At 42.2% G+C, this 27,051-nt stretch overlaps 1 protein-coding gene across 1 annotated transcript in view; it reads left to right on the forward strand.

Moving 5' to 3' along the window:
* Positions 1-25,880, forward strand: part of LOC146829777 (nicotinamide N-methyltransferase-like) — a 101,473-nt gene extending 75,593 nt beyond the window's left edge. The window contains exon 3 of the mRNA XM_085608493.1: positions 25,181-25,880. Coding sequence (XP_085464619.1) covers positions 25,181-25,616 — 436 coding nt within the window. The 3' untranslated portion in view covers positions 25,617-25,880. The remainder of the gene's footprint in view (positions 1-25,180) is intronic.
* The last annotated feature ends 1,171 nt before the right edge of the window (positions 25,881-27,051 follow it).

Genomic DNA, 27,051 nt, shown 5'->3' on the forward strand with positions numbered 1-27,051 from the left:
TCATTAATCCCTCTAGGCTGTCAGCCTGAACTTTATACAGAGATATTATACAGGAGATGGTAATCCTACTGTTAGCCCTGCTGTGCTTCCAAGAAGCCTCATGCATAATGTATGAGAATGAACCAGGGAAAAACCTGCGTTCTGAATGCAGTGTCATATCTGGGTAAAAGGTCAGTACCTAAGAACTGTTATATATGTAATGTAGGGAAGAATATGATGAACGGTTGCAGTGTTACCTGTGCCTATATAGGGTATATATATATATATATATATGGAATATAACAGTACCTTCAGAGAGCATTCTTCTTATTTTAGAAGGAGGCCGCAGTGTGGCCCCCCTCCTAGAGACAATAAAGGCCCTGGGTACCGCCAGCCCCAGGGCCAGATCCTACTATCTCCTAATGTGCCTACCCTCAGTAGATAGCCGTTTACTTTCAAAGCTCCCTCCAAGCAAGAGTAAACAGTAAGTTAGCTCTCAGTAGAAGGGAAGCGGAAGAACGCTCCCATCTGCTCGGAGCTGATGTTTTCCTGTTTTTTTTGCCTGCTGTGAAGCAGGCAGGAAAACAGATACAATTATTGCTCCCACACTTAGAGAGCTGCATCTTTGCTGCTCCCTATGTGTTGAAGCAATGCCTACTGACGCTAGAGCTAGTGAGCTGGCAGGGACCATGTGTGCATTGAGGCTCCCCCAGTGGTTCCAAACATTGCACTACTGAGTGCCCTGGGTTTGTTTTTGATGAGATACCCGGGCCGAAATTGGCCGAGGAACGGGAGCCACGAGGCCCCCTCCTCCATTAGGTTTTGTCTGAACTAGTCTGCCCTGATACTCATTTCACAGAAATTTGACCTCAACAGGGTGCACTTACAAATATGAACATAGCATATGATCTAGTTGAAGCTCCACTACTGTTAAGAACAAATGATTCTAATTGTCTGTGCTTGGAGGAGGTTAAGCTAGTGTGTTTTCTCTCCAGTTCCGCATTGAAAAACGATCTGAATTCTTTGGTGTAGGTGAATATATTGTTGAGCTATTCTGTAGTGACTGTGATGAGAGGGTTCTTTCTTATTTCACCTCTCCTGGTGAAAGCAGAGCACATGATTCTCCTTCTAAATAACTGTGAGTATTTAAAGGTACAAAACCACCTGAAGCTCCACCCTTAAGAAAACATCTTCCTCCCTTTTACCAGGATGATGGCTACCGTACCAAAAAGCCCCCAGCACAATTCCTGCTGATTTTGGTGATGTCTTCTTGATCCCAGAGAATATGAGGACATCTCCACCAAACTACATATATCTAAGAGGAAGTACCCTTGTTTGGTGGAGATTCACCTCTTTGTAGTCTTAATTTTTCAGTAGAATTTGTTGTCATAGAGTTCTGGAAGAAGACACAAGAGGAACAGTCACATTGCCAAAATGCACAGAAGGTCCATTACACAGCTGTAATGTGACACATGCAACTAGGTAGCACTTATTAATTAAACGGTAGAGGCTATTCCAGTTGAGCAGATATTTTATATAAAGTGTTGACTCTTGTTGGATAAACAGGCAAGTGAGATTGCTTTTTGGCCCAGATGCTCCTTTCACAGAAATTAAACGTCAACAGGAAGCACTTACAAATAAAAATATAGCAGGTGCCCCAGTTGAAGCTCCACTTCTGTAAATGCCAAATTATCCTAACATCCTGCATTTGGCTAAGACAAGCAAGTGTGTTTTCTGGGCAACTATACACTGAAAAAGGTTCTGAAATCATTGGTGAAGATGAATGCATCGTTGATTTATCAGAGTGCAATCTGTACTGACTGTGACAAGTGTGTGCTTTCTTGGCTTCTCATGGTGAGAGCAGAGTCCGTGGTTTTCCCTTTAATTTACTATGAGCATGAAAAAGTGCAAAATCACCTGGGGGCATCACCCATTTGCCCCACATCCAACATAGCAGCATAGAACTCATAGCCAGATACAGACACTAACATAATCATTCACAGACCCATTCAGCTAGTAACAGACCCAGAAAACTACTCACATGCCTGCTTATGTACCTATACAGCCACTAATACACCCACTCACAGACCATGTAGTAGAACATTTTATTGTGTGTTTAATTAAAACCTTATCAATGTAGAGCATTTCAAAGAAAATTAAAGCCATGTTATACAAGGGACGGGAAAAAAGGTGTTTTTAGCAGTGTCCACCTAAAGTGGAGCAGTGACGGGCAACAACTGAGGAAATGCGAGAAGGTTTCTAGTTTGTAGCCACACTGTTTGCAATTAACAATACTGGAGAAAAGCAACCAGTTTGGAATGAAGTCTTTGATTTGTAGTGTCACAGACCCATACAGTCATTTACAGACCCATACAGGCAATCAAGCACCCACTCACAAAGTTTAGATGTTAGAGTTAGGAAATCCAATGAAAAACTTTCAAAATTCACTGAAAAAAAAGTTAGAGTGATGTTATAGTTAGGGAAAACATACAAATCTCTGAAATTGACTAAACGAACCATAGGTTACATGAGTGTAATAGTTGGGAAATAACATGAAAACATTTAGAAAATCATTAAAAGAAACAGAGGTTACAGGGACATTATAGATAGGCTCAGATTTCACTTGTGCAAAACCATTGAAATTTCAGCAGCTAGCTAACTAACTAACATTTACACTCTCGCAATGCACTGCTTATAACCTCACACATTACATCACCCATGACACGGTCAGTGACATCACTGTTGACATCACTGATGACATTTCACATGCATATATTTATGTATATTCAAAAGGAAAGTCTGTCTACACCCCTCTGTTCCCGAATGGGTCCCGGAGCCAGGAACAATGCTTATTTCAATATAAAATGCCAGGAAAAAATTATAATCATGTCTCCTGTAAAACACTTCTAGCACTAAGCACTCTTCTGCATATAATGACACTTCTTGCTGGAAAGACTCAACTGGCCAGTTTTCTTGTTTCTTCTTGAGCCACTAGCTCATTTAAAAAAACAATAATATTGATTTAACTCTGAAATGCTTGTACTTTAATATGAGGACCCTACCTAAACATTGTCTAGAGATCTAGGACAGCATGTTTTTTAGACAAAATTGGCTTAAGGACTTAACTGTACCAGAAATATTGCTGGCTATACTATTAAGGAGCAGGATGGCTCTCCCTACCTCTTTAACACTGTATCTTCTTATTTTAGTTAAAATGACATATTTACTGTGGATTTCTTTGGAATGGAATCCCCCTACAATACTCTAACCCTCCTTTAGTCATATCATTAGGCTAAAAGATATTGAAGTTTGATAGAGCTGGCCATAATAGAGCTAATTTTTAAAGATGCTTTTACCTGCTACATGGTACGTAGCTCCCCTATAACAGACTGCTTACTTTTAGTATTCCAGCTGTTTTGTAAATACCAAAAGATACTTAGAGGTGTAGTCCACGAGGATATAAACCCCAAATGCCCGCCAACCTCCTTGTACTGCTAAACCTGCTACGTCTGCAGCACCATTCATTTACTAATTCTAATCTAATATACACCATTAATATACAAGTTGATAACACCAAAGTCCCCCTTTGCAGACAATTTTGTAATGATAAGAAAATGTTCCAAGTAAAACAATGTATCACTGGCCCCACCCAATCATCTGGCCATTCTTTAGACCTCCTTTTCTCAAATATTGAATCCACAAAAATGTGGGGCGGTGCTACTCCACCTCCCTGATTACTTTCTCTCCCACGCTACCAGCAGAAAAAAAATACTTCCAGATTCATCAGTAGCACTCAAAAGAGCTTTTAGTTGTATTAATGCTAAAACTTTGTACAATAATTTTACTCCACCACTTAATGGCACTTCAAAATCTCTAGAAGATTACATTGAAAACCCTAATACAGCCATTTCAAATTCTTTAGCTAGATATGCCCTCTCAACAGCTAGCAAACCAACTAGAGGTTTTCTCTCAGAAAAATGGTGTTCTGAAGATTTAAGACTAGCAAAAAGGAAACGTAAACCACGTGAACATAGCAGGTGGTGCTCAAAAAATATAACTGATCACCTAATTTATAAAGAGGAACTAAAAAATTATCATAAGGCATTAAGAATGTCTAAGAATGTATTACTTTATTAGGAGAATAGCAGTTTGTCAAAAGACCTGTTTAAAATTGTGAACGAGCTCACCGAGCCCAATTGCCTCTCCCAAGCATTCAATCACTCAGAGGCACGCTGTGGGGAAATCTTAGCTTAAGTCTCTGCATATTCATCTCACAAACATCACCTGTGTAAAGATAAAGAATAATCCACAATCCTAGTCATAAGGGTGACTGCAAAGAACTGCAAAAAACTGTAATAGTATTCTAGCATATTGTTCCTATCAGTAAATGCTACCAATTAGCAAAAAAGAACAGTCATTTCTTGATTCAACCTCATGGGGTACTTAGTGTTAACATTTAAATTGTAGAAAAATTCCAGTCTACTGCATGTTTGGTAAAATTCAATCAAATACAAAGAAGGATTTCCTTGAAATGCCTCGCAACAGGATACTGTTTATAACACAAATGTGCTCCAATACTCTTTTTTTTGCCTTATGAAAAGATTGAATTTCAAGATAGATTCTTCTGAATCACAAAATAAAAATATGTGTTCATAACAGTGAATAAATCAATCAATCAAGGGGCACTGCTACTGCTCGAACAGCCAGGTCTTGAGTAGCCTCCTGAGGGTTAGTAGGTCTGGGATCTGCCGTAGGAGGATGATTAGGGTGTTCCAGGTCTTGGCAGCGAGATAGGAGAACGATCTGCCGCCGGAGGTTGCTCTTCGGATGCGGGGGATGGTGGTGAGGGCACGGTCAGAGGAGCGGAGCTGGCAGTTTGGGGTGTAGAAGGTGAGTCATCTGTTGAGGTATGCTGGTCCGGTGTCGTGGAGTGCCTTGTGTGTGTGGGTGAGGAGCTTAAGGTAATCCTCTTGTTGACAGGCAGCCAGTGCAGGTCTCTCAGGTGGGGTGTGATGTGGCTGTGTCGAGGGATGTCGAGGATCAGGCGGGCCGAGGCATTCTGTAAGTGTTGCAGTCGTTTCAGCTGTTTGGCCTGGGCTCCCGCATAGAGGGTGTTTCCATAGTCCAGTCTGCTGCTGATGAGGGCCTGGGTGACTGTTTTTCTTGTGTCGGTGGGGATCTACCTGTAGATCTTGCAGAGCATGCGGAGGGTGTTGAAGCAGGAGGATTAGATGGCATTGACTTGCTTGGTCATGGAGAGTGTTGAGTCGAGGACAAACCCCAGTTTGTGTGTGTGGTCGGTGGGCGTTGATGCTGCTCCCAGGGCGGTCGTCCACCAGGAGTTGTCCCAGGCTGAGGGGGTGGAGCCTAGGGTGAGGACCTCCGTCTTGTCTGAATTCAGCTTCAGGCGGCTGTTTGTCATCCATTCGGCAACGGATTTCATTCCTTCATGGAGGTTGGTCTTGGTGGTGAGGGGGTCCTTGGTAAGGGAGAGGATCAGCTGTGTGTCATTGCCGTAGGAGATGATGTTGAGGTCATGCAGTCTGGTGATGTGTGCGAGCGGGGCCATGTAGATGTTGATCAATGTCGAGCTGAGGGATGATCCTTGGGGTACGCTGCAGATGATCTTGGAGGCTTCGGAATGGAAAGGGGGGAGGCGGACGCTCTGTGATCTGCCGGAGAAGAGGGAAGTGATCCATTCCAGAGCCTTGTCTCGGATCCCTGCGTTGTGGAGGCACATGCGTAGGTTGCGGTGGCAGACCGCGTCGAAGGCGGCTGATAGGTCCAGGAGGATGAGGGCTGCGGTTTTGCCGTTGTCCAGCAGGGCCCTGAAGTCATCGGTGGCAGCGATGAGGGCAGTTTCGGTGCTGTGGATGCTGCGGAACCGAGACTGGGACAGGTCCAGGATGTTGTTCTCCTCGAGGTAGTGGGTCAGCTGCTTGTTGACGGCTTTCTCGATGACCTTTGCCAGGAACAGGAGCAGGGAGATGGACCGGAAGTTCTTAAGGTCCCTCGGATCTGCCTTGGGTTTCTTGAGCAAGTCGTTGATCTCGGCGTGCTTCCAGCTCTCCGGGAATGTCGCAGTCTTGAAGGAGATGTTGATGGCCTTGCGGAGATGGGGTGCGGTGGCGGCGCTGGCTTTGTTGAAGATGTGGTGTAAGCACGGGTCTGACGGGGAGCCAGAGTGGATGGTGTTCATGATTTGATGGTGTCGTCGCTGTTGATGTTAGTCCAGGTGAGCAGGCGGTTGTTGTGGGTAGTGGTCGTGGGGTCTGAGGTGTTGTTGGCTGTTGTGGTGATTCGGTTGTCAAAGGTGTTGTGGAAATCTTGGATATTGCGATGGAAGAAGGTGGCCAGGGAGTTGCACAGGTCTTGCAATGGTGGTATGTCATTGGTGGTGGAGCTAGAGTTGGAGAGTTCCTTCACGATTTTGAAGAGCTCTTTGCTGTTGTGTGCATTGTTGTCGAGGCAGTACTTGAAGGAGGTCCTTTTAGCGGATCTGATGAGGTGTTGGTGTTGGCGCATGGTGTTCTTGAGGGCTGCGTCGTTCTCCAGTGTCTGTTCGCGGTGCCATTTCTTCTCTAGTCTTCGGTAGATTTATTTGGAGGTCTGGAGGTCTGTGGAAAACTAGCTGGCATTCTTGTTGGTGTGTCTGTTGGAGGTTTTCTTGATTGGTGCGAGAGTGTTGGCGCAGTCGTCGATCCAACGCCTGAAGTTGCTGGCGGCAGAGTCGGGGTCTGTGGCGTCAGAGGGTGGGCTTCGGACGAGGGTGGTGTTTAGCTGGTCTTCGGTGATTTTGCTCCAGCAGCGGCGGGTGATCTGTTGTGTGTGATGGTGCGTGGTGGGTTTCTGGAAGGTGAACTGGATGCAGTGATGGTCAGTCCAGTGGAGTTCGGTGGTGTGGCTGAAGGAGACGTGGGAGCTTGCGGAGAAGATGGGATCAAGAGTGTGGCTGGCAGAGTGGGTGAGCTTTGTGATGAGCTGTCAGAGTCCGAGGTTGGTGAGGTTGGCGATCAGGGTGGTGGAGTTGGTGTCATTGTTGTTCTCGAGGTCGCATTTCAGGTCTCCGAGGAGGATGTAGTCTGTTGAGGTCATGGCGTGTGAGCTGACAAAATTGGCGATGGAGTCACTGAACTGAGGCCGGGTTCTGGGGGGTCTATAGATCAGAGTTCCTATGAGGGTGGTGTTGGGATCAGTGTGGATATGGAAGTGCAGGTGTTTGGCGGTGCTGAGGGTGTAGTCAGAGTTGGTTGAGACCTTTTGGGTGGACTTGTGGATGATGGCGATTCCCCATCCTATTCCATTGGTGCTGTCTCTGCGGGTGATCTTGTCGCCGTCCAGGATGGCTATGGCGATGTCCAGTGCCGAGGAATCGTTCATCCAGGTCTCTGTCAGGAAGGCGAGGTCCAGGGAGGATGTGTCGAGCAGGTCCCAGAGTTCGACGGCATGTTTGCGTGTGGAGCAGGTGTTCAATAGAATGCATCTGAGGTGGCTGCGTCCTGTACTGGTGGGCGAGTTGGCGGCTCGGAGACTGGTGAAGCTGCAGCTCCGGCAGGAGAAGAATCCTTTGATGCGCTTCGGGCGGCCAGGAAGCAGGTGTGCGCTCGTCCAGTGTTGAGTGCGTGGAGGGTGTTGGCGTCGTAGTGGAGACGGACGTCTCCATTACTAAATTTACAAGCCTTGCATTTTTCTGGATAATGAAACCAATGATCTTCTGCCCCTTTCTAACATCCTGTTCAATTGAAATCTTGATCTTACATAACATATCCTTCAGTGATTTACTCCTCCTGAAGGAAGTTTTTGGATGGCTCACAAAATATTTGGATATTAGTTTCTTTGGTGGTAGAACATGCCATCGTTTGTGCAGAATTCCTCTAACCTTATTGACTTTATTACAATATGTAGTGATGAATCTAATCGACTTAGTTTCATTCAAATTCCTACTTCTCTTTATGAGCAAATCATCTCTCTTTAGTTTATCAACTTAATATACTGCATCCTTCAGAATCTCGGACATATAACCTTTTTTAGGAAATCTCTCCAGCATGACTTTCTAGTCTTCTTCAAAATCAGTATTATTGCTGAAATTACTTCTGGTCCGTAATAATTTTATGTAAGGGATACTGCAGATCAGATATTTAGGGTTATTACTGGTGGTGTGCAACACAAAGCTGTATTCTGTTTCCTTACAGAATAGCTTGGTCTCTATTTTAGAATCATGAATCCCAATCTTGAGATCTAAAAAGTCTAACAAACTGCTGGTGAAACTTAACTTATAATCATTCTTGTTCAGGCCATCAAACAGATGGATGTTGCTAACAAGCCTCTCCTCCCACCAGCCCATGTAGAGACATGCATAGCTGGGGGCAAGGCATATCACAGTGACTTGGGGTTGCCAATAATATTTATTGTCAAAGATTAAAAAAAATATTCATTTGACAAAAGTGAGTCATGTCTAAAATCATCTCTTAGGGAAGGGATTGTGCACTTTTTGCATATATTTTTGGAAGACTGAACACTGAATACTGTATTTTACAACATTAAAATTATCTTCATAGCATTTGCAGCTTTCAAGGAATTCAGATTCTGCATGCCAAGTTTTGAAAAGTTGAAGACTACCTTTCTTGTGCTTAATGAGATTGCCTTTTGCATGTTTCACTAAATAAGAATCTTATCGGAGAACAGGAAATTGTCCTACTTCTACATTTTCTTTTACATTATTTCCGTATCTGTAGTACTGAAGAATTCATATAGGCACATGTTTTCCGAGTGTAGCCTTCTTTTTGGGTAGTATATATCCAACATGTTTGTTTTTACTTTGTCAGTACTTCCGGGTCAAACGCTGATAAATACTACATTTCTGGAAAAGAGTTTAACACTCTATTTGGAGTACTTGTAAGGCCTAAACCTAACCAAACTATTCCCCTAGACTTAGAATACAACTTGCCAAGTTCAACATCTCCAAGCACTCATAAAAACCAATCTCCCTAAGCAACAGCATTTTTAAACTGAAACTGTAACTTTTGTTAGACTTTTTTCTTCACTAATCTCTTGCCACAGCTTTTATCTCAGTATTCTCTGATTGTGTAATGTACTAAGTCATATTTGGAGCAACAGTAATAGAGATGTCTGCAACAAATTGCATGTCCATATTTATATTCCATATTTTTAGAATGACTGCATTTTAAACATTAATGATTTTGGATGTCTCTACTCTTCTCAAATTGTATGTGCTTTTCTGACGTTCCTGTCGCTGTATGTCTCACTGCAGACAAAAAGCTGTTCACTCATCCTTGTGCAATAATAAGTTGTGGGTCCAAAACAACATCTTGTGTAAAAATGTCCTTTATATCTGTATCTTATACTACAGTATAACTCACATCTATGTGCTTGAAAGTGAATAATTTGTTGTCTCAGGTCTTTGTCAGTGGTGTTTTTAGTGATGGCGCATGTCCCATACTGTTCTATGAAGGAGAGCACACACTCATCGCTCTCTGTTGCAAATTCTGGAGAATCTTTCATCCAGAATGTCTTGATTTGTACATTTTATGCCAAATAAAATCAGCTACTTTTCCAAGTGAAGGATTATTTGTGTTACAGATAAAACACAGCATGGCCTGGAATCTATGAATAAAATATCTGCATACAATAACAGGATCCAGAAAGCAAAGTTCTCCTGCTGTCTTTACATTCATGTCCTCAATGTTTGAATTTGCCTCTATCAAAAATTAATGTATACTCAGCACAACTAAGTGTAACAAACCAAGTAGGTGCTCCTAGGTTTCTCAACATGCATTTGAGTTATCCATGATGACAATACTAATACTATTTTTTTTCCCTTTGGCATACAATAAAATTCATTGAGTTATACTCCCAGTTTACATGTTTTTCTTGAACTTTATCTACAAATTCCCTTGCAAACAAATTTTGAAGATTTGCTCCTGTCTTCAAAATGATTCACAGCATAAGAAAGTCCAGAGAAATCACTTTCAAACAGAAGATGAAATATGTATTTAATACACAGACAATATATTGGTTTCTCTGTGTCTAATTGTGGTGAGCTGTATTCAGCTGCTGGTATCTGAACAGAGAGGTTATCACAGCGTCCAACTATTCCAGTGGAAAACGGTTGCGTAAAACAACAAGTCTCTAAAGAAATTTAGCAGACACTTAAGGGACTTTGTTTTGCTTGCTTCATTTGAAAGAGTTCAATAGCATCACCAATAACTTATTTAGAATTCAGTGGATGGGTAATGCAGTGTTCAAATAATTCTTCTTGTCTATATTGATCCACTTTTATAATCTGTACGCATGACGATAATGTAGCAACGTGTATGCAAATTCAAATTTCAGCAGCATCAACATTTCTATAGTAGATATCGTATTTCATAAGGTATAATGTTTTTTTAAAACTTTATTCACATCTACTAACTCTTGCCAGATTTTTCTATTCTTTGTTAGAACACCATTTACCAAAATGGTAAGTGATCATTCTACCTCAATAACTTCTACTACAGTTTAAATATTCTCCTTAAAATCTAAAGGTAAATACACAACACTCTTGTTTTGTCATCTGGATTGCTCAGTTTGAGGTGATTCCCCTGTCTTTGGATCCATACGAATGATTGCTGAAGTATGTATGTGTTGTAGAAGAATTAATTCATAAACATTCAATGATTTAAGCTCTAGTGGAATGGAGACCAATTCAACTTTTTTTATGTATACCCCTAGCTGGCATTTTATTATTCTCTAACCTGTAGTAGCAGTTTCTACAGATAATTGTTCCTCAACTAATACGTGTGCACCATATTCTTGCCATTTATCAGTGTCCTCTTTTCTAATTTTAGAGTACACTACATTTAGAGTTTGTGTTTTGTAGTGAATGAGTCAACAACAAATATAAACACAATTTTTTTTTCAAAGGAAACTGTGCTACACTTTGCATTGATTTGAGTTGAAATTTCTTTATCTTCTACATCTTCAGTAACCAACATCACATTTTCCCTATACTCCTAAAACTAAAACTAAAACTGAGTATCTTCTTAAACTTTTTCTACCTCTGCTAGTGTACCACATAATAAATCTCTATTCATCAATCCTAAGCATAAAGCAGTAACCAAAGTTCATTTTTTTGGGTGTTATGTTATATAACTGCTAACACAACAAATGATGAAACATGCTTGTGCAAACTTCCCTTAAAGGGCCTGCCAGTGAATGTCGCTGTCAATTACTATATTTTCTCACTTTCCATGGATCTAAACCTTGCAAAATTATACTTTGCTTTCTCAGACTTCTGCATAGAAAATCATGTTTAAAATCTTTAATAAATCAATTGATTTCAGACAAATACTGTAAATACTACTGCAATTCAATTTGTATACTAGGGCCTGTCTATGCCTTCCTTGCACCTCTTTAGCTATCACTTCCTCTACATTCATAGAACCCATCTCCTCTTTTGCAACAGGAGAACCATACGTTACTTGATTACAACAACCACTTAAATCAACAGTATGTTCTACTGTATTCTCTTGGAAATAGCTTTCCTCCTTGAAATAATCATTCATACTAGACTTATGCATCCATACACCTTTAATACGTTTTATTAATATGTCTTTTTCTAGCACTTCTTCATACACAACATTGTTTTGTTTACTATCCTCATTCTATTCAATATCAAAATAAATACTTCCCTCTTTAAATCAAAAGCTTTTTCGACAACACTCTCAATATACTACATTTTCTTAAATGCATCGCTTCTCCTCTTATATTTCTTCATTCCTTCCTGCAATTTTTGTATGACCTTTTTCTGAAAATGTTTAGCTCTTAACTCCTTAAACTGTTTTTGTCTCCAGGAGAAACTCTCTGATTTCTTAGAACATTTCGTACTTTGTGAAACACTTACTCCTCACTTTTGTTCAGTTGATGTGCAAATGCACTTTTAGATAATACTGTACTCTCATTCTGCATTTTACAACATATTATTTTCCAGGAACTGCTAAGTACTCTTACAAGCTTCTCTTTTGTTTTCTCTGGACATTCTCCACCGTATTCTGCTTTTCTGTTTCACTTTGAAATGGGTAATACTGTTTCCTTCTGTTTTGTGTTTGTTAGGCATTGTAGTTCTTCTTCTTTTTCAAAACTGTTTATATTGAAAAGTAATAATCAATACTTTAAGCTCCAGATTAAAACATCTAATTACTAAGTCACTAAGTAACAACTTTATCAATGAAACAATGTAACATATCAGGAGAAGAGGTGAGAGCCTGTATATGGGTATATGAATGGGTAAAACAGTATCTGTATAGGTATCTCAGAGGGTATGAGAGTATGTGAATGGATGCCACGGAGTCTGTTAATCTATGTGAGAGGGTCTTATAGTCTAAGAGTAAATATGTGAGAGGGTGTAAAAGAATGTGTATTGGTATGTAAACAGATTTAGGGATCACTACATGGGTTTGTCAGAGAATGAGATTGTCTGTATGGTTGTGTTAATGATTATGACACTCCCTGTATGGCTATGTGAGAATGTATTATATTCTATTTATAAGTATGTGACAGGGTGTGTGACTCTCCGTATGGATATTTAAATGTCTATATGGGTATTTGAGAGGATGTAAGAGTCACTGTATGGATATGTCGGAGGGTATATCACTCTCTGTATGGGTCTGTCAGAACCATATGTAAACAAAGGAGAGAGCGAGGATTCTAAGGAGGTACGTCCCTATCCCAGGGATAAAGTACATGAAAAATAACATGGACGAACCCACTACTATAGTCAACTCACTAGTACTTTTTGAGAGCCAAAAACCCATCTGTTTCTCTGTTACTGTATGTATAGCTATATCAATATCTTCCTGTCAGATCTTACACCTGTGCTTGACCAAATTAAATCCCCCTCCCATCTGTGTCTGCTTCAACCCACCCTTTTATTTTACGCCGATGATATCATCTCATTTAGTCTAACCAGAGTGGGATTACAACATCATTGCACACACCATGCATGAGACAATGACCTGGAGATAAATATAGCAAAAACAAAAACAATGTCACTGAATATTCCTCTGAGCCCTGCCCCAGATTCTTTTTGAATGAATCGTGCCTTGAATCAGTAGTGCAATATAAATATCTAGACGTACACTTAGACTAGAGAGGGAATTTTACACTGCAAAAATAGTATATCAATCTGAAGGAGACACCCCTAATTTACACTTTTATCTCTTGGCAAGGAAACTGAACGGGCCATCTCTTCAGTCGCTCTTAATGGTAATGGCCTCCCAATTAATTCCAACAAGCACTTTTCCAAGTATGGCGATGTAAGACCGAGGTTCTGAAATACTGGACAAGATACACATAAGTGCATTTTGGAGAGTATTTAATTTACAGCGGGGTTCGTCCCTGACATAAATCCATTTGGCCTTGTTAAGCAAGATGTATCAGGATGAGTGACAGCAGTAAAAAACAGCTGTTCAACCAACTGTTTAAATGAGGGCTTATGATCAGCACTTCAACATAATCAGTTATCAGAGCACCATAAATACCTACATGCCTCCATCAAACAGTTAGATCTCACGCAGCTATGGACATCAGACATGACCTATGACACCTTTAGAAGGGTAACAAACAAAACCACAAAAATGATCTCCACGTTCGGAGACAAAATCAACTTTAGTACCCAGTACCACATGCATGGAGGGTAATGAAATATTATACAGAGTTCTTTGCTGCCTTGTATATGACCATCCCTTTTTTGGCACATATCAAACAATGATTTCTTTCCACATGCATGGGAAACATACCAGCATTTGCAGCCTTGCCAACATGGAAATATAAGGGCCCTACAGCATGCACATACTGTAATTATAACAGAGATAATCTGTACCTGCTCGGGTCTGCAAACAACCAGACGACAATACCTAAAGAGCGGTTTAATAAGAGAAACAAATGCACCTGCAGGGAAGCTGTAATTGCCTGTTTTCAGCCCAGAGCTTCTCAGTTAAACTGTACATTCATGACATTGTTAGACATAGCCTATTGAAACATCCCAAAAACACCCCTCACCTGCTGACAGAAGTATGATACATTACACACAATCATGTCATTTTACAAATGTATAGAATATACTGTGTTTCATAAAAACAATAAACTTAACTTAACTTGACTATATATGGGTACCTGAGAGGGTGTGAGACTCTGCATGGGTATATGTGAGCATGTGAGAATCACTGTATCAGTATGTAAATGGTATTACTGTGTGTGTATGGGTATTTGTGAGGCTGTGACAATATATGTTATGTTATGGTAAAAATATTTCTAGAGCTCACGTACACCGGTCGTTTTCTTGGCACTGAAAATAGGAGAATCTGAGACCTGGTGAGTTATTAGTATGCCTGCATAAAAAGCCATGTCTTAAGGAGTCTCATGAGTGTCAGCAGGTCTGTACAGGATCTGATTCCTAGGCAGAGGGTATTCCAAAAGTGGGGGGCCAACACTGCAAACCTGCTGATGCCTAGTCTCTTCTGGTTGCTAGGTGGAATGACCAGAAGATTTATGTGGCAGCCGGCAATTTGCAGGTGGGTTTAATTCTCTCAATAAGATTCGAAACAAATGTTGGGTGTGCAAAGATTTGAAGATGAGACACCCAATTTTGAAGGCGCAACATTGCATTATGGGAAGCTAATGTAGCTTCCTGATAAGAGGGGAGGAGTGTTGCCATCTCAGCTGATAGAAAATCAGTCTAGCTGCCTAATTCTGCACCAGCTGCATTCTTTTGACTAGATGCGTTTGCAGACCAAAATACAGTGAGTTAGCATAATCTATATGGAAAATGACCTGGGCTAAGATAACCTGGACCAGTGCCTACATGGAAAGGAGTCTGCTGATCTTCCTTATCTGCCGCAACTGGAAGAAACTGGTCAAACTACTGTTCTAATCTGGGACTTCATAGACAGTTCACAATTGATTGTGGCCTCGAGGCTCTTAGCTGAAGTAGATGGAGCTGGGGGGAGTCCAGCTCAGTTGGCCAAAAGTGTGAGCTCCAAGTGTTCTGAGCACTGACTATCAGAATCAGTTCAGTTTTATCTGGATTTAAATTTACATGGTTGCTGTTCATCCAGTAACTGATGTGCACCATGATAGATTGAAATTCAGAAATGGAGTCAGGCGTGTTGCCAATATACATTGGTATGTGGGAAGATGTGACAGGTCTGAATTGGTATATGACAGGATGTGTATATGTATGTGAGAGGGTGTTCGAGTCTTTGGGTATATAAGAGGATGTCAGAGTCTCTGTTTCAGTTTGTGAATCAGTATAATAGTGCCTGTGGGTTTAACAGTGTCTGAGTATGAAAATGGGTGTCAGATTGTCTCTATGAGTATAAGAATGGGAATAAAGCAGGTCTTAATGAGTGGGGGAAAGGGTGTTAAAGTTGTGTATAGCTATGTGAAGGGGTATAAGGGTGTCTGCATGGATATGTGAGAGTCTCTGTACGCATATTAGAATGGATATGACACACTCTGTATGGTACGGATATGTGAGAGGATGTGACTATCTGTATGGGTATGTGAATGGGGGTCAGACTGTATGGGTATACGGATAGGGTTCAGGAGGTCTAAATGGGTATATGACAGGATATGACAGTGCATGTTAGAATGGATATGACACACTCTGTATGGATATGTGATAGAGGTTGACAGTATATGTATGGTGATGTGAGAGGATGTGACTATCTTTATGGGTATGTGAACGGGGTCAGACTGTATGGGTTTGTGGATAGGGTTAAGGAGGTCTAAATGGGTATATGAGAGGATAGGACATTGTATGTATAGGTATGTAAGAGGGGATGTAGGAGAGTGGCATCGACTGCATAGTTGCCCCCAACTTTTTGCTGATGTTTTGACTGTTTTTATGACTTTAGCCAGGGTGTGGCCCTGCTATCCAGGACCCCAGCCTATCTGCTTCCTCTGTTAAACGATGTGAGTACCCTAGGTACCAACCAATTGGATGCTGAGGATGCCCTGACAGTCCCTTGTAGATGGTACCCTAGGTACCCAGGGCATGGGTCCCTCAGTAGGCCTACCAGGGCTGCAGCACTTATTGTGCCACCCTGGGAGAGCCATACAAACTGACACCACCAGACCACTACTGTAGTCTGGGTAATGTGGTGCTAGCACCCCTTACAGGAATATAGGTACCCTATATCCCACCCCATTACAACACATGTACTCTCATAGGTCACCCCTATAGCAGGCTTTGCTAATCCTACAGGGCAGGGTGCTGAGGTATGTGCGAGGGGGGACCCCTACCTGAGTAGGGCCTCTCTGCAACCCTTGTAAAATCATTGCTGGGTTGTTTGTAGTGTAGCCATACCATATACTCTTAACCGCATTATAAGTCTATCGCGATAGCGTGATAACTTGAGAATGGCTACACAGAACCATATTGTGTTTGGTGTCAAAGATGTAGGAATCCTACCACCGGTCCAGCCATGGGCATGAGGGCACGATTCCCCCCTGCTAGAGGTGCGATATGGGAAAAGCAGCAGAATTCGGACACCAATTTAAAAGTGCACAAGTAGTACAAAATGGCTACTACCCGCCACCCACACGACTCTGGCTGGCTGTTGCTGGGGTAAACCCCAGCCTCACCAGCTGGACAACAGGGCTCCTGTGGAAGGGAGGTGCTATCTCCCCAGACAGGATATGTGGATTGGAATAGGGTGGGTGCACCAAAGTTGCCTTTCAGAGTTGCACGTAGGCAGCTACAGCGCCTACAATCTGCATACACCGCCTGGAACCGGTTCAGGGGCATCCTGCCCATCGCCCAGGCGGGAAACACACAAAGGGGAGAGGGTGTAGCCATCCTTTCCCTCCTCACCTCTCATTGGTGGACACTACTCTGGACACTCCCCTAATCTTGGGGATAAAGGTGAATAACGTGGCCCCAGAGCCTCAGATTAATCTTGGACTTTACAGACTTGACCTTCGATGAGCTGCTGCCCAGCTGGCTGAAGAAATCTCCCTTGGGGTAAAGGAGTTACCCCCCTGCTTGGCAGGCACCTGAAACACTGCAAGTGACCCTGTTGGATCTTCACTGCTCTCACAAACTTCGTCGACTTCCATCACCCTTGAGGTGGGTTTCCTAAGCATCCCAGAGGCCAGTGAGTGTGCACAGCAAGCTTGAGCACCGTGGACCACGTGGGTGCCGAGATTCCCAATACCCCAGGACACCAGCCACCTCTTGCATAGCACACGACCCTGACTAGTGGGGAAGTTGTGCTTTGGCCCATTTTTTAGCCAACCATGAAGCAGCATTTGTGCCAAAGATCAGCACCCTAGCCCCCTCTGGTGGCCCGTGGGCTCCCTTTTACGCACTCCATTTTGCTGCCTTCCACGGTCCCTTGTCTCTCAACTTGTGGGCCCGAGCAGAGGACAATCTTGACATATAAGAGTTCCCCTGATTGCTCTAGGCCTGTTCTACAGTCTCTCCAAAGGAGACCTCTCACAGACTTCGTGGGTGTGCACCAGTCGCTGATTTGTTCATCTTGCATGGGTTGCGGTTGCCAAGGCTTAGTGAGTCCAATTCGGCCACTAACACCGCAGCGACCCTCATCCAACATGGAACAGTTGCCCTCCCGAAGCTGGCCTTCCTTGAAGCCTCCCGGAGCCCGTGGCTGCAGATCCAAGCTACACTTCTTTCCACTTGAAGCACCCGACATTGAAGGGCTCTTTGCTTTGAGCTCCCTGGTCACTGTGCCGTGACCCAGACTCTGTCCCCTCTGCTTTCAGGTTCTTCTCTACAAGATCTACAACTTCAATCTCCACGGCATCATCGACGCTTTTGGCTAGCAGCACTTTTGAACATTTTCCCATTGAAAATCAGCCCGCGACCCAACATCGAAAACAACCTATGCACCCGGCTTCCCTGGGGCAGGTAACAGTTGTACCTTGGTACTCTCGTGGTAGTGGGCTCTTCAAAAGCTTAACTCTAAAGTTTTAACTTTGTACTCCTGCTAGAAGTGACTTTAATCTGTTTAAATCAAACTGCAACATTCTCTATAGGCTTTAATAGAGATCCCGATAGCAGCTATTTCCACTGCATGCGCCTCCCGTGGGTCCCCTTCCTCATAACCTGGGGTGGATTCTTAAGGGGCCAGCGATCCTAAATGCCCTAGGCATTGTCTGTAGAATTGTCGTGGTTCTTATACCACTTTTTTAATATATGGTTTGGTCCCCCCCGGGGCCCTATGATACCAGTGCTATTTTATTGTATCTATCAATGCTTGTTTGAATTGTAACTTTGCCTCAGCCTCATAAAGAGACTTGTGGGATTCTGTTTAGAATAAATACATATATTTTATATATATACCTGTGTGGGCTACTCTTTCATTTGGTCATTCAAGAGGTTATCTATGGTAAAACAATAAGCTTAACACTCCTTCAAGACTTAGCCTGAAGGCTGCTCTCCACAGCTAACACTAGGATAGCTTTCTTTAAAGGTTGTCTTAAACCTATCATCAATAGGAGTCGAACTGGACTGGTGCAAGGTGTCCCTTATAACTAGGAGACAGCATGTGCCAGGCCAACTTCTCACAGGGGATGACAGTATATGTATGGGTATGTGAGAGGATGCGACTATCTGTATATGTATGTGAATGGGGGGCAGACTGTATGGCAATGTGGATAGGGTTAAAGGTGGTCTAAATGGGTATGTGACAGGATATGACAGTACGTATGAGTTTGTATGGGTACGTGAGAGTCTCTCATTGGGTATATAAGAGGATGTCAGTGTCTCTGGTTCAGTATATGAATGGGTATAACAGTGTCTTTGTAGGTATATAAAGGAGAATAAAAGAGGTCTGAATGAGTATAAGAAATGATGCACACATCAGTTTCCTCCTGACTATGTAATGTATGCATTACTGTAAACCTTTCTCTGTTACTGTATGCATAGCTATATCAATATCTGTAAAAAGTAAATTTCTTTAATTATACCCTGCTCTCTTTGCAACAGCATCAGTGTGAACCAGCTCATCTTAATCTACATATCTGTGTATATCTCATTGTATAACTGTATACATAATAAAATGCCTTAATTTCTCACAGCATACATTAGCATTTCACTCCTTGTGTTACTCCATACATTGATGTATGCCTCTGTTTTGTTTTCCTTCACCACTTTTTATTCATAGTTACTTATCAGTTCACTTCACTTTATTTTCATTATCTACTCACTTTCAAAATGTCCTTTGACATCCTGCTCAGTTTCATCCATCTTAATAATACTCAGACCCTCTGTATCATTTTCTTTTGCTATAGATGAATACACATGCCTGTTAAATGTGATTGGTGTTGATCATGTTTGGTACTCACTATCAGGTTTTCAAACTTGTTTCAAGAAAGCATGCAAAAACCAAACAGAAGAATGGTAAACCACTCTCATATTCAGCCAGTTAAAGTGGCATCACCTGCTTCCATTGGTTGAAAGTTTTATGGAGAACCAACATCCAGCCCTCAAGATTGTACACAGTGGTGGGAATTGCCTGGACACAGTGACTGAGAAAGGACTGGAAATCCCAATGAAGAGTACCTTTGAACATTTAATGAAACTTTTCCCTTACACTGCCTTGGGGTTTTCTAAGATATGCCAGAGGCAGAAATGGAAGTTGTTTTCTGAATTCTGTCCACAGACAGAGAAAGCCAGGAAATATCTTAATAAATCTCTTGTAACATGGACTCTGGCAAAAATATTTACCTGCATTTCAACATGCATGGAATATACAGGAGAGATGGTTTTCACTTCCCAGATGAAGGCAACAGAGTGTTTCTGAACAACTGGAAACTCTGCATTCACTTGTATATGTAGTTATCATATACTCACAATTAACACAATAGCTCTTCTAAGAGGCACGTTATGTCCCAAACAGTATTTGACTCCACAGATCCATAAACCAAAAGCAGACATTCAATGAAAAAGAGCACATTTAATAATTCAAGTAAAAGCTTCTGAATGATTTTTCACAGTGGGTATAACATAGTCTAAATTGGTGTTATTTTAGGTGCATAAGTGGGTTTGCCAAAGGGTGTAACAGTGTTGTATGGGTTTGTAAATGGGTGTGACAGTGTCCCAAAAGGTTTGTGAATAGGTATCACAGAGTCTGTACGGGGTTGTAAGTATATATGAAAGTCTATGTATGGGTATATTAATTGGTTTGACAGTTTATACGGGGTTCTTAAAAGCTGTGACAGTGACTGTATGGGTTTTGGGTTTAATAGAGTCTGTATGTGAATAGCTCTGACACTGTTTGGTTAGGTACATGAATTGGTGTAACAGTGTCTATATGGCTTTGTGAATGAGTATGGACATGTCTGTATGTGCTTTTGAATGAGTGTGACATTGTCTGTATGGGTATATGCATTGGCATGACAGAAGCTATATGGGGTTGTGAATGTCTGTAACGGTGTGTGTATTTGTTTGTCAATGGGTGTGACAGTGACTGTATTGGATGTAAATGGGTGTGACAGTGTCTGTATGGGTATATGAATGGATATAACAAAGATTGTATGAGGTTGTCAATGAGTGTGACAGTCTCTATAGGTTTATCAATAGGTTTGACAGTGACTGTAAGGGTTTGTGAATGGTTGTGTCACTGTCTTTATAGGTTTTCCAATAGGCGTCATAGAGTCTGTATGGGGTTATGAATGTATATTAGAGTATTTCTTTAGAGTTGTAAATGGGTATGACAGAGTATTGACGGAGTTTTGAATGGCTGTGATAATGTCTGTACGGATTTGTCAGGAGGGGTAACAGTGACTTTATGGATTTGTGAATGGATGTAATTTAGTTTCTATGGGTGTGTGGATGGGTATAACAGGCTCTCTAAGGGGATTTGAATGGGTATGACAGTCTCTAAGGGATTATGAATAGGTGTGACAGTGTCTGTACAACTTTGTCAATGGATGTGACAGTGCCTGGTTAGGTACGTGAATGGATGTGACAATGTCTATATGACTTTATGAATGGGTGTGACAATGTCTGTATGGGTTTAGGAATAGGAGTGACAGTGTCATTATGGGGTTGTTAATCAGTGTGACAGTGTCTATATGGGTGGAACACTGAATGTGTAAATGACTGTATGGGTATAAGAGGGGGTGTAACATTATCTGTATGGGTATGTGAGTAGCTGTGAGAAGAATAGGATACAAATATGTATATATTGTTCTATATGTATATATTTTTTCAGCTGCTTTAACTTAGCGGATCCCTAGCCTCGCCTCGCGAGGAATCTGCAGATTAAACGAATGATCAAAAAAAAATTGGAGCCATATTTATGGCCATAATACACCCTCACTCTTCGTTGCAAGCATTCACAAGGGGTCAATAAACCTCTCACCTGTCCCCTTCACTTAATATTCACTCTATGATTTCAACAACTGCAACCGTTCCACGGCAAACATAATGATCTTTTCTGTCGAGGTGCAGCCAGCCAATCAGGAGTTCATCAGTGAATTTGAATCCACATCCCCTGATATAAAAATGTGTTTTCCAGTTAATATCTTCCAAACTACCGAACAGATTTACACCAAATCACAAAATACATGATCTGTGAACCAAGATTTAGCTTTCTGCCAAATTTGATATAATTCAGTCCAGCAGTTCTGGCTGTAGTCGTGTCTAATGGTCCTATAGGATTAACATAGGGAAAACACATGTTGGGACCCTACCTTTTTCTCTGCCCCTTTTACACAAAAGCACCCCAAAACTTTCCAGACCCCACGTGAAGTATCAGCATTTCATGAAGATTTATCAACTGTTACCAAATATATAGGCACCTGAATATATATATATATATATTCAATTGTAAGAACCCGACATTTGGAGGCCCATTCTCAGCGTGTTTACATCTTTATTCTGCAAGGCAGCAACGGTCAACAGCACGGTAGGTACAGCATGAATTTTGGCCATCAATGTCCCAACGCGTTTCGGGCTTCCTCTAGCCCTTGCTCACGGGAAGGCAATGAAGAGAGGCAGCTGGCAGTTTCCTCATAAGTATCCATGTTCCGCCCTATATATATATATATATATATATAGGGCCCCATGCATGCCACTTGCCCAAGGCTAAACATCAAATAAATGGGGTCCTGCACAGAATTTCCACAGCCCCAGGGACCACCACCTCCCTTGGGCTATATATCACAGTGGAGGGGGGCTGTGCCACCCCCCTCTTGGAGCCATAGATTGTCTGGTGATAGCTACCTCCCAGGGACAGCTCCTGCTTTGTCCTGGGGTGTTCACCCTGGTATATTGCGGATTACTGTTCCATGGCAGGAGCTTTAACTGCTCCTGCCAAGCCATAACAAACACTCCACTTTCAGCAAGCGAGAGCGGGAAAATTCTCTCACTTGCTGGAAGCAGAGCATTCATCTGTTTCCTTGCCCACTTTCAAGCGAGAAGGGGAACAGGCAAATTGCTTTCACACACAGGGAGCTGTATTTTCAGCACCTCCATATGTGTGGAAGCAATGTTGGTTCATGCAGGAGGTGAGGCACCGACAGGAACTGCAGGTGCCTTCAGGCTACTCCTGCAGTCCAGGTGCAGACTGTGTTCCTTGGGGACCCCCAGGAAAATATGGCTGGGCCACAGGGATTGGCGTTCCTGGACAGATATTGACTCTGGGAGAGTGCCACATAGGCAATCTCCCCGATAGTATAGTGTCTGGAACTCTGGGGATGGGGTCCTCAGGGCAGAAATTGGCCGGGGGAGGGCTGTGCAGACCCCCACCCTGTAATATAATGGCCGGGCCCAGGGGGCTGTGATCCCTTGGCCAAAATCGCTCCAAGAAGGAATACCTTGCTGCTCCCCTCCTCCATGGCAAAAAGGCCAGGCGATGGGGTCCCCGGACCCCATAGGAGAGGAGGGGGTAGCTCCACAGCCCACTCCCCTATTAAAAACATAATTTAAAGGCTGTGACCTGGGGAATGTGGTCCCCTAGTCCACAATCGACCTCCTCCCCGGGTCCAAAATTGGCCCTAAGGTAACTATAACTCACACCCCCACGCACAGGTTTCTCATAAAAATGCTCACTTCAAATGTTGCAGTAATATTATTAATGATGTCATAGAAGATGTCATGAGCAATTTAATATGTGGGGTAATTAGCAGTGCATGATGAGGGCTTGAGTTATAGTTACCTTAGGGCACATATTATAGTTACTTGAGATAACTGTAACTATAACTATTGATTTTCAGTGGTTTGTGTGTGTAATCTCTGAACCTAACTAAAATGTCCCTGTAACCTTTGTTTTTATTCAGTGAATTTCTATGTTTTTTCACTGCTGTTTCCTAACTATAATGTCCCTGCAACCTGGGTGTCTCAGGGGATGTGAGTGTGTGTGTGAGTGGTTGTGTGGGTGTGTGAGTGTGTGGTGGCTATATGAGTGTGTATGTGACTGTCTGTGTGGGGCTGTGAGTGGGTATGGGACTGGCTGTGTGGGTGTGTCAGTAGGTATATCATTGGTTGTGTGGGTGTGTAAATGTATGTGAGTGGTTTTGACGATTTGTGAGTAGGTGTGAGAGTGCCTGCATAGGTGCGTGAGTGTCTGTGTGAGTGACTTCATGGGAGAGTAAGGTGGTGTTGGAGTATGTTAGTGAGGAATGAGTAGGGTTATGGATCTCTGAGTGAGTGTATGCTTATTTGTTGTGTTCTGGATTGGTAGATCCACCCTAATCCATGAGGATCTGGGGAGGATCTGCGGCTTCTCTGATGCTTGAATCAAAACATTTTTGGACATTTATGGTCCATGAGGGATCCCTCACAGACCCCTCCATTAGTCCCATGGGGTTAGGGTACCTTTACCCTGACCCCTTCTATCACCTTTTAACTTTATTTTCCCCACTAGGACCGTATATGAATGAACACAATGACAACACCAAATTTCCAATCAGGTGTGGCCAGTCAATCACTACATTGCTGTTGGCATGTTGAATCAGGAATACGAGGAGGATCTGCAGAGGGACAAACCCCTATAGATACACATTTGAATTACAGTTGCTATCTTGAAACCTACATAGCTGATTTTCACCAAATTACAAAAAGAGTCGCTTACTGGACCAAGATCTACCTTTCTACCAAATTTGGTGTAATTCTGTCCAGCTGTTCAGGCTGTATTCATGTCTATAAACCCTAAGGGAAATAGAATAGGAAACTCACTTTCTTACCCCCCTTTTTTCATCCCCCACTAGTGGATATACTTAATTACACTTACAATCTCAATATTTTTGGGCTTATTTCTATGGACACAATATTCTAATCTAACAATAAACCGAGGAGACATTTAACCAGATTTCTGTTAGGAATAAAATAAAATGTTGAGGTTTTACTTAAGGTGTTGTCTTGAGGCCAGCAGCATTTGTGTGGAAGACATTTGAGGAGGATTGCTTTGGAAATCAGTGGAAGAGAATGGGGTTTGAATGAGGTTAAGGTGATGTGTTTCATTGCCAGGGTCTGAGGACACCAGTCTTCCAATGCATCAGTATCTAGAAAGAATCTCTGTGGGGACTACTGTGAGTTGTGTCTTAAAACCCAGGTAGAAGTATATATATTCACTCAGTGGATTTTTTGGAAGTGAGGGTCTTATATTTTGCTGTTTCATGCTTTGGTGAGGGATTTGATTTGATGGGAAGGTTTATTGGTGCCGATTGAGATGACTGCTCCCACACAGTGGTTGTAATAATGTGTGATGTAGATGGAAGGATCACCGTAAACATATCTGGCAATGACCATATTTAAGAAATGATGGATATTTTCACATTGCCTAGGAACAGAATGCTCTTTTACATCAAGGAAAACAATAATTCCAAAAATATAAACTGACACCAGCATGTCTAATAGGAGTCCAGGGAAGGCAGAAATGCAATGAGATGTGTATGTGAATGTGCTGTAGCTAATAACCCAGTGCCCCAAAGCGCCGGGACACTCCCGGGAGTAGCCGCGCGCTTAATAAATACCTGTTAACATAACATAACATAACATACTGATAGCTGCAGCGAAGTGCAAGACAGAAAGTGAACAGCACGGGCAGTGGAGCGGCCATCTTGAAAAGGTTTATACATTTTTCCATTGCAGCTATGAAGATGGTCCCATTGCATAACAAGTGTCAGTCAACAATTAAAAGCATATTAATCACCTTGTATTTCTTTATTCCAGTGAAACATTGACTGAGAAGGAACAGATGTTACGAAAAAAAATTACAAGAGTTCTGAAATATGACGTCATGAGCAGCAACCCTTTGTCTCCCGTCATCCACTCCCAAGCTGACTGTCTGCTCCTGGTGCACTGTGTGGAGCACTTTGTAACAGACAAGAAGTCCTACTGCGAAGCACTGAACAATGTCTCGTCACTGCTAAAGACTGGAGGACATCTGATAATGATTACAAAATTCTGTGCGACATTTTTCATGTGCGGTGATGTCAAGTTACCTATTCTCTGCTTGGATGTGGATTTTGTGAAGGATGCTCTCAAGGGGGCTGGTTATGTCATTGAGGAAGATCACATTTATCCTCGGAAAACTGAAGGTTTGTACAATCTAGCAGATTATAAATATTTTACTGTTATAAAAGCACGCAAAGAAAGAGAACTGTAATCTTTCAGTAGATAAAGAGTAAAATTTCTGGATGCAAAATTATGAAAAATTAAGCTCATCTGAGCATCAAATTTCTTTCATTTCCATTTTCGCATTATATATATTCTTTAAAATTATAATTATTTCTGTAAGATTATAAAGAACTGTTCATAGAACACAGAAGTAGTCCACAAAGCTGGGCAATGTTGAGTAACCATGGTGAGTGAAACCATTAGTGAGTAGTTGGTTCATAAATACAATCAATAAACAATGATGTCATCCTAACTCCTGGACATGGCTTTCTTTTCAAGAGCTTCTCATTTCTGGTGCTTTCTTTTTAATTGTAAACCCCAAGGAACTGGGTCCTCTTGCAGGCAATTATATTCATAACCCAGAAGCCTGACAGTACTAGTGCCCAGTTTCCAGGATCAATTCATCAGTTGTACAGAAGTCGACCACTAATTCCACTTCATCTCTGAAAATGAAATGACACTTGGGAAGGTTGGTCATGCACTCATGATTTCTTGATATTTATTTTGAAAATTAAGAGGGTAGTTTATGCTGCTTCATTCCGTGGCACTTACATAAGACTTTAAACAAAAGACCTAAAAGGTTATAGGAAAGTGGTGATGTTATGGGTATGTTTTCAAGAGTGAGCCAATTGATAATTACAGTGGTGCGCATTCGGCTCTAATCAAAGATTGCTGCTTCTAGCCCTTGAGCACTCTGGGTGCATTGGAACTTGCCACAGGTGATGGAGAGGCCATGTACATCAGATCTTATCATGATGATACAGATTGGGAGCAGAATAACACCAATTGCCATACTGAGGGACTTATTTAAAAGCCATGTGTAGCTCCAGATATCACTTTTGTAACATTCAGCTGGTGTACAGGGCTTAGCTATATCTGCAAGGCCACATGAAGCCACCCTGTGTGGCTTTTCATGGCCATGTAGATATGGAGTAAGGCAAATCGGTGCATGTTGCTGCCTTGCCTTACTCTGCATGAAAGAGGCCTTTCATAGGTGTTGATGTTGGTTTTATCTCTGAACACCCATGGAATTTGATATTGTCCCATCTTAGCAGCATCAAGTATGCATGTGGAGTGTGGCCTGGTGCCAATGGAGTGAACAGCATTGCTCAGAGCTCTGTTTGGCTGACCTGCATCCAGCTCCAAATTGATAAACTGAGACCAGCTCAAGAGCCCCAACTCCCCCCTCCATATTGGCATGCTACTGAGGGTTCTATATCTGCTGTATTGCCGGCTGGAGACTGCTGAAGATGAGGAGGTACTCAGAGGAACCTGCAAGGAAGAAAAATAGTGGGGCCTGTGTCACACAGTGTAGGCCAGATGTGAGTGCTGGAGCACAGAGGCATAACAACTGAAAAGCAATGTGAGAGATGTGAGGTATGCCAGTACTAGAGGCTGCTGGGCCTCCCTGTGTAGATGGAGGC

The sequence above is a fragment of the Triturus cristatus genome, chromosome 5_2, assembly GCF_964204655.1.
Source record: "Triturus cristatus chromosome 5_2, aTriCri1.1, whole genome shotgun sequence".
Lineage (NCBI taxonomy): Eukaryota > Metazoa > Chordata > Amphibia > Caudata > Salamandridae > Triturus > Triturus cristatus.